At 45.9% G+C, this 9325-nt stretch overlaps 1 protein-coding gene across 1 annotated transcript in view; it reads left to right on the top strand.

Moving 5' to 3' along the window:
• Positions 1–3987, top strand: part of LOC146197357 (high-affinity choline transporter 1-like) — an 18431-nt gene extending 14444 nt beyond the window's left edge. The window contains exon 9 of the mRNA XM_084597176.1: positions 2915–3987. Coding sequence (XP_084453302.1) covers positions 2915–3987 — 1073 coding nt within the window. The remainder of the gene's footprint in view (positions 1–2914) is intronic.
• The last annotated feature ends 5338 nt before the right edge of the window (positions 3988–9325 follow it).

Below are 9325 nucleotides of genomic sequence, written 5' to 3'. Positions count from 1 at the left end.
TACATACATACATACATACATACATACGTACGTACGTACGTACGTACGTACGTACGTACATACATACATACATACATACATACATACATACATACATACATACATACATACATACATACATACATACATACATACATACATACATACATACATACATACATACATACATACATACATACATACATACATGCATATGTGCATACATTCATGCATATGTGCATGCGTACATACATACATACATACATACATACATACATACATACATACATACATACATACATACATACATACATACATACATACATACATACATACATACATACATACATACATACATACATACATACATGCATACATACATACATACATGCATACATTCATGCATATGTGCATGCGCACATACATACATACATACATACATACATACATACATACATACATACATACATACATACATACATACATACATACATACATACATACATACATACATACATACATACATACATACATACATACATACACCAGTGCTTCGCTTTTGCTTGGTTTCACAGTAGCGTTCCAATTCGCAACCTAAGGATCAGGAGTTCGAATCCTGACTAACTATTATACTGTCACGCGCTTCGGGGCGTCAGAAAGGAAGAAGAAGCTGGGGAGAAGAAGAAGGAACAGAAGAGACAGTGGTGCGTGCTGGGGTTCCTTGGGGGACTCGCAGCGCTTTAGACGACAAATAAGCCCCCCTGTTACGTACTGTGTACGTAACAGTTGTGGTGGAGGTGCGGGGTGATCATGGCGAAATGATCATGGCTGTGCGCGAAAATATTCGCCCGCAGAGGGCGTCACATCATACCTGTAGAAGAATGAGGTGCTTTATGAGTAAAATAATGTATGAAAAAGAGGGTGAAAAATATCTCTATGTGCAAAATTTTGGTGATGTGGACTATTTAATTATTAAGAGCCAAACAAGCCAATTCGACGTCGAAACAGCCACTGACGTCGAAGTTGTGCAAAAAATGAAAGATGGCTTTGCTCTGCTATGCCTGGATATACGTAGCGAAAAGCAGTTACTACCTCGGGATCAGAAGTTAATTTCTCTAGTCTTCTGCACCGTTCGCCAGCAGCTAAACTCTCCTTGGCTTCCATGTCGAACACGTCTAAGTTCACCAGCGTTCTATAATTTGTTTACAGGAAAGAAAAGGCGCAGCATCTGTTGTTGATAATGATGATGATGATGATGATGTGGTCTTGCCTTTTGCAACGGGTTCGGAAGGCAAGAAGCGCCGCCCTGCGGCGTTGGAGCGCACTCGTCCCCGCTTGGTCTGGCTTGGTCCTCATAGCTGAAGGGCAGATGGGTGACGTCACATCCTTGACGTCACCCTTATTGAGTGACCTAACTATTTTTTTGTCTATATTTATATATGCTCTGTGGTGCGGCGTTCGAGGAAGCGCCAAATGAAAGGCGTCGCACGGACACAGGGATGGAACGCCCAGCGGGGTCAACTTCGTATATGCGTGAATCTCATGGTGATGTCACCACCAGTGATGACGTCATAAACGGATGTGATGTCATTATCACGTCCGGTTATTATACATGACCGAATGTGGCGTCATGATGACATCACATCCGGTCATGACATCCCGGCCGATATCGTCACAATGTGACGGCTATGGACGTCTCGAAACGTCTAACCATTACTATTGATTAGTGATAGTTGACCATGACTCGCACTTTCTGAGTACGTACTAGTTAATGTCTGATTAGTGTTACTTAAACACCCCTTAACTAGTAAGTGATGGTTAGTGATAGTTACGGTGACCTCCAAATGCATGGGTTCCTATGGGCATCTGCAACGCCGGAAGAGCACGGCGATGGGGCTGGCTGCGCAGCTGGCCTTGGCTGTGACGTCACTCGGTCGCGGCATACGGGTACGGCATACGGCATACGCGAAGCTCGGCTTTGACCCTCGTAGTGAAGCTTTTCGCTTCAAAAACGTGCAAAATAGTTGCAAAACCTTAATGCAAGGCCTCGTCACTGCGTTACAACATCGAAAACACTCAGTCAAGAGTAAAAGGGGGAAAAAAGTAGTCAAAGATAAAAGAGTAGAAAAGTAAAAAGAGGAAAGAGCAAAAAAAAAAAAACAGAAAAACAGCCAAACGAGATAAAGGAAAAAAAAAGAACAAAATAAAAAGGAGCAGAAAAGAAAAAAGCGTATTATTGAAAAAAGTATACACATCGCGGGAAAGGCGTTCGCCTTACCGCGTAAGAGAGATTGCTGTGATTCCAACGAAGTTTTCCTTTTCTGCACAATTCATTTATTTTATAAGTATACATTTCTGAATGTCATTAGAATCTTGTTGCGACCTACTAATTACAATTTATGTAATGCTTTATTCACCCTCGATTATGTCGCTTCACATTAAACCTTTTCAACCTATCTGGAGTTTCGCTACACAACGGCGGTTATCGACGGGACCCTTTTCTATTAAAATAGACCTTTAATACTCTCGCGTAGAAACAACGGACACGCACGTAGGGCTCAATGATAACTTGTAGCAGCAACGTTGCTTCGATGCTGTCGCATTCCACTCTTAGGGTGACTTAAGCTTTTCTTTTCAAACAATTTTTTATTCATTCATTCTTGTGCATATTTGCCTTTAGCCAGCTCAGCGTTCAACAACGTAAGCCTGTGTATGAAATCGCTTGCTATTCACTCTGACATGGGCGTAGCCAGCAGAGGGGAGGGGGGTGTGAGTAACATTCCTGGTTACGCTATTGAAGTTTGAAGTCGCAGGCGGCAGCCACCAGTAATAGCACAAAAGACTTGCCTCTGCTTTAATCTCTCGGGGCGAACGGAAGAAAAACTAGGAACTATAAGCCCCTGAAGTAAACTAATTCTTGCCCTTCTCGCCGCAGGCTTCGTGGCCGGCATCGTACTGCGCGTCCTCTGCGGGGAGCCCAATATTAGCGTGCCGGCGGCTATCCGCCTTCCTCTGTACGACAGCGAGCGTGGCCAGCAATTCCCGTTCCGTACGCTCTGTATGCTGTTCAGCCTGTTCACTGCACTGGTGACGTCGGCGCTAGCAGCCGCCGCCTTCCGATGCAAGCTCATCCCCGAGCATCTAGATGTGTGGCGATGCTTCGTGACAAGCGACCAGAGGCCCACGGAAGGTGCCGCGCCGAGCATGGCCGGCCTTGTGCCGAGAGGTCACGACGGCCAACACACTTCCGGAAGTGTCGACTCGAGAGGTGCAGCCGCGGCCACTGGGAAAAGCGGCCGTGTGGAGGCCATCTTCCCGCGTCATGGGAGTTTCACCAGCCTGACCTGTCACTCGGAATTAGTAAGCAGCGTGTGGAAGGAGCTGGAACCCTTAGAAAGCGAAGTCGTCGAAGTGTTGTTCGCGCCAGAGTCCGCGGAAATCGAGAGCAGTGCAACGCCGTCATCTTCCCAGGCACCTGAAGACCTTAACGTGGCGGCGGCATTGCAGGCTTCTCATTCACCGTCTTCTAAAAACGATACCTCTGGATTCTCGGGTGTTTTTTCGAAACGACGGCGCCACAAGCGCCGCAAGCCGAAGCGCTCCAAGCCTGCTTCCAGGGATTCGGAAGCAGGAGGTGTTGCCAGCACGGATAAGGATGGCGAGACGAAAAGAAAAGTAGGCACAGAAAAAGCTGGCAAAGACGGCTCCAGAGTACGTAGGAGCAAACGGTCTAAGGGGACCAGGTCCAGGTCAACTGATACTACGGCGTCAGCCACTGTACAAGCCAATAAGACAAATAACACAGAGTCGCGCAAAGAAGAGGCTAACACCGATGTCCAAGACACTGCGTACACTATCTCGGGCAAACAAAAAGTCGAGGAAGGATCCATCTACACGTCCCTGAAAGAGGAGGGCGGGGCTGCCTCCAAAGGAGCTGAAGAAGATTGTGCCACTGTGAGCAAGGACGTGTCGGCGAGGCGCCGTAAGAAAAAGTCCCTCCCAGCATAACAACTAGGAGGCGTCCTCGAGTCACCGAGACGCCCTCTTTGCGTGTGCTCACATTGCTGCACTCACTCATATCATAGACCTGTTGGCCCCATGATGCATTATTGGTTAACCGATCTCGTTTCAATTACCACTGCACTTCAGTGAAAACTACCTTGAACGTACGTCAGGTACTTTATGCGTGTCTTGCTCTTAGTTTGTTAAAGAAAAAAAAACTGGGGAACCGGTTACTTCATTCAATTGATGACATCGAGGAGAGCAAAAACTATGACGTGTTTAACTACAATGAAACTTTAAATAATTCGAACTGCAGCTTTATTCCGCTGAAACCAATATTTGCGGCCTTGAGCAAATCGGGCATGATGACTTAACTCATACGTCCATATTCAGATGATCCGATATGTTAAACATAAACATGAACGGTGTTTGAATTTTAATTTGTACTTTTCTTCTGAAGCCTCATTTGAACCATGTTGATGACGTAGACTTACCACCATCAGGCTTGTACATTAGCATAGTTTAAAGCAGTGGCACTGTGAAAGGTCTGAACCTTTGCAGCGGAACTAGCTTAACTGTATCCCAGCTATAGTTAACGCACAGGCGACGCTCCGGTACACATCATAGCAACAAAACTACATAGTTTTGAATTTTTTCGCGCGTTTATGCCTCTTTGCTCTTGTACTCGTGAAACGTTGTAACCGGAGGAGTGGCATGGTATTTAAAGCTTCTAACAAGGTTTCGAAAAGTATGGTACTGTTTTCTGATGCTATAATTTCCGGGCAGCGAATACATTCATGCACATTGAGTGAAACCAGTGACTTCGCGTTCAATAACGCATCGTGTTCCTACACGTGTTCCCACAGTAATGTGTTGCACGCCAGTAATGGCACATAAGCTGGTGCAAGTAAAGAATTCGAGGCGCAAGAAGGATACTGAAATAATGGTATATTCTCAACAAACTACTCCAACGCTGTGCTCTGAAGAGAGTGGCTTACGCGCTTTGTGCGTGTCCGATGAGAATTCTTGTTCGACTACTCCGCATTACACCAAGTACTTGCTGTAATGCACGCTTTACAGGCGCTCTTCCACTTGTGTTTGAATTCGATGGATGGGAAAATCACATTTCGCTTCACACTCGCGTCAAGTACCGCAAGGTAATGACGGTAGAGTCAGTAGTTGAGAAAAAAAAAAAAAAACGTAAAGTAGACAAAGTAGAAATTAGAGTAAAAAAAAACGAAATAAAACTGAAGACGAATGGCGCCATAGAACAGCTCTGATTTAATCACCGCAGAGCCAGGTGATAGTTTGACTACATCGCAGCGTTGTGAGATATCGACGTGACAATTTTCTGCTGGACGAAGAAACCTGATGAGACGGGTTTTGCACAAGAATTTCGTCACAACGCGTTCGTGAACGTTTCCTGCTAGATGGATAGCGTGTGTCATTCGAGACGGCCATACTCACTGCGTTGCAATGCGAACAAGTAGCTCTAGTCTGTATAAATCGAGCCAGGCCAAAGAGCGTCAAGTTCATCCACACCATACTTCCACATGATGCTACGGAATCAGATGAATTTGTCATACAGCCTCAATTCCTGATGACATTCCCCTTCCCTCATACTTAACGAGATTGGAGGAGGTTTCCCTTAGAAGGATAAGAGCTGGGGTGGCCCTTACCCCGTCGGTAACATGCCGATGGGAATCTCAAGCAGACATCGGACCAACCACATGCCCGAAGTGTTCCACACCAGCTGCAGAAGTGGATGTTCGCCACCTGCCATGGACTTGTGCAGGGACAAGGGCATCAAGGACACAGATTCTGCGCGAAGTGGGACTAACCACAACAAGGGTAGAGAACTTGTCTAAATGGCTCACCGACAACGCTAAAAGCGGGAGCCTGCTCCGGTTCCTCACAGAAAACCATTTACATGAGTTTCAATCTAAAATATGCCTTATGGCAAGCTTGCGTACAAAAAAAAAAAAAAAACTAGACAATGTGCAAAAGGCGCATGAGATTGTAAGAAAAACTACGAATAGTTAATCGTATCAGTGGTCACTTCCAGAAGTCTCGCGTTTATTTTGACTAAAGGTTCAGCTACTTCGTGTATCTACTACATCATTTTAGTGCTTCTTTCCATAAATTTATATTCCGCCTCGACCACAAAGTCAATACGAAGAGCAAAATATGGCTGCGCGGCTTAGCCCAGCTAAGCCCGGTTATACAAGCGAAAACTTTGTTATGCTTGGTGATGTTTGCTAAGCCAGTTTAGACTCTATAGATAACCTTAGTTAGCAGAAACTCGATAAAGCATGGTCAGAGATGGTTTGCTGCGGTTTAACTCCTGTCTCTTTTTCGTCGCACAAGAAACAAACCGCACGCCTAGTGTGGAGCTCGCATCACTATACCACTGCGCTGGACCTTATCCTGTCCACCACCCAATCTACTAGAAACCAGTCATATACCGTGGGTCTGTGTCTAGTTGCGCTAATAGAGCGGGAGAGAGGCGGGGACTAGGACAGGCGCGAAACAGTGGTACAATGAAGCGAGCCATATACAGTAGTGTATATGACTCCCAATTACACTTAATCGGCTCTAATTACCTAATTGACCCACCTCAACCATTTTGTCGATTGTATACCTTTCCTTGACGCTATATCTGATGGCACCATTCTTTTTACGATATACCAACTAGTTCTTTTACAGCTCCGATAAGGTCACGCCCATTCGAAACCCGTCTAAACAGCTATACAGTGCATACGCATTACTAAGCTCAATGGGAGGGGAAAGCTAGTTGTTTACTAAAGCAGATATTTTAGTCACGCAGAGATGAAAATTTTAATACACGAAGTTTTTCAAACTATTGCTTGGGCGATTTGGGCAGAAAATGTAATTACTATTCTTAGTGCTCGCGTTTCTGTAAACGTCGCAGCGGCATTAGTTAAGCTAAGCACATGTGCCCCCATGATTCCCTGCAATTGCCACAAACATTGTAGACATGTTCCTTCCGATTTAAATTGTGTAGGGGTGTTTATTCAGTCGACCCAGATGGAGCCAGCCGCTCAAGATGAACTCGCAGCAGAGCGTCAGGGGTAGCGAATCACGAAAACAGCGACCAACTTCTTCGTCCTCGGGTGCGGCAGCACGCGATGCATGCCAGTGGCTATGCCGACGAAGATTAGCACACTACAACACCAGGACCTTTGAATGAAGCAATGGATTCAAACGCATTGCTGTTTAGAGAGAGTAAATGGATTACTGTCAGCACATTGTGTGAGACTCAACGTGTTCAGTTTTTGCTGTGTTTATTGTTATGGGACAGGCATTCGGCTCCGGAATCTTCAGCGCCTGAGGATCAAGGAAGACGATGGCGACAACCACAGAACGCTGGCCCCGATGCTCGTGCGTGTGCTGGAAAAGATTTTTGCCTACAAATAACGAAGATGGTTGTCCCTTTGATTTAGTCATGCCCGTCCTAATTGTATACGGAGCTTGCGGATGGCTGGGCATTACTGCGATATTGACAACCGGCCGGCACGCATGTACTCTTCTGTCTATTGAGGTATTGAAGTACCAAACGTGTCCTGGACCGGTTACCAAGGTTAGAGCTCTTCGTCGCACTTAGTTAATTTTAGTGTGCTAAAATACTCCTGCGACGTATTTTGATAAATTTTTATGTCTGTTAAAGCCTGGCAATAAATATATAAAAAAGTGTGCTGGAAAAATCTACAACTAATCGCCAGACGTTCTGCTCATTATTCGTGGCGTAGCGTCCTGTTCAATTCAATGTACTTTATTACAAGAGGTGGAGGTGATAGCGACCGTCTCACCCTGAAGCTCCAGGTCCGACGATTGTCTACCACTTGTGGGATGCCTGTGACCAAGCCAAGCGAGCCAAGCGATCGATGATATCAGTTGACGGCAGCATGACGCAGCGCCGATTTTTATTTGCCGATGCAAACGCTACTCGCAGTGCACGGGGTGCAACGCCGCCATCGCGATTCGTCACTTGTATGGGCGAGGCTAACGAGGCCATTCGCGACGCGCTCGCGAGTTCCCTTTCATAAAGTTCACGACTGTACCTGCTAAGTAAGGACAGAGGGTTGGCCGCTGCCCAGTCTTACAGCTGCCTGCGTTGCACCAAAATGACCATGGCCGACCAACGCCAGGAAACAACTTAAGGAGATTCCCTTGCCGTTCCCAATGCATTGGAGAAAGTCTGGCGGAAGTGACGTCAAAATTTAGGGTTAGCCAAGTCGGGCCATTAGCAACGGCATCGCTGTTGCTATGAAAACTCGGGCCACTAGCAACAGCGTTGCTAAGGGCCCGAGGTATGTAAACATCGCGGAGAAAGAAAATGCGGAGGGTAAAGGAGGAGGAGAGACTCTGCAGCGTCCGGTCGCGGCGCGGCCGCGCCGGCTTCAAAACCAACGCCAACTTTTACAGCATGGCGGTGACGTCAACTAAGGGTGAGAATGTGCTGAAGGCGTTGCTGGGTGAACAACTTGCGCCGACACCTTGGCAGCCTTTGAAGCAGCACCATAATTTGGCAGGGAAGTGGTGCAAGGGGTTGGCCGTGCCCAGTCTTACGACTGCCTGGATAGCTTCAAAATGACCTTTGAGTTGAAGTGATCTTTCCACAGGTGATTCCGTATTTTGCGTCTACCGACGTGCGGCTGTTGCTGAATTGAACCTAGGATGACTCATGTCGGTTCGCGCGTTGTCACAACTCGTTAAACAGCAGTCCTGCCCACTCTAAATAGGAAAGAGATAACTGTTCAAGTAAAACAAACAAATGGTGACGCACTTATTTCGTACTAAACCGAAGAAATATCACCTGCTGTGTAGTTACTAGAAAAGCACACAAACTGCGAAATCCCCCTTTGTAATTTTTGAAACATCTGTATGCATTTTTTTGAGTGCCACGCGTTCGTTTCCTTGTTTTTCTCAGCATGTGCATAAATTACGGTCTAACTACTTTTGCCTTCCAGAGTGATTAGTTTAGTTACCACATCTTCCCGAATTAAATAGCACAAACAACGTGCAATGAACTACTTCCTGAAGGAAGTGCGATTTTGTAGATAATGATGAATTCTTTATTTTTGCGTCACGTCGCACATCTGTAATGCTCTCACGAACAATGCTATTTGAAAAAAAATAAATAAATAAAAATACGCAGAATAGTAAATATTGTGCCAAGCCTTATTGATGAATCATAGTAGCTGAGGGTCTGTTGTGTATGACTGCAGAGTTGGTGTGAGCGATGTACTTTATGTTTTCTTGAGAGTCTAATACATGAAGCGGCTGGCGCGGGCATGTTCCAGGGCTATGGTACCCATGCAAT

The sequence above is a fragment of the Amblyomma maculatum genome, chromosome 3 (genome assembly GCF_055883805.1).
Source record: "Amblyomma maculatum isolate TAMU_Amacu chromosome 3, ASM5588380v1, whole genome shotgun sequence".
Lineage (NCBI taxonomy): Eukaryota > Metazoa > Arthropoda > Arachnida > Ixodida > Ixodidae > Amblyomma > Amblyomma maculatum.
The sequence above is the reverse complement of the archived record's forward strand: the minus strand, read 5'-3'. Positions and strand labels throughout refer to the sequence as shown.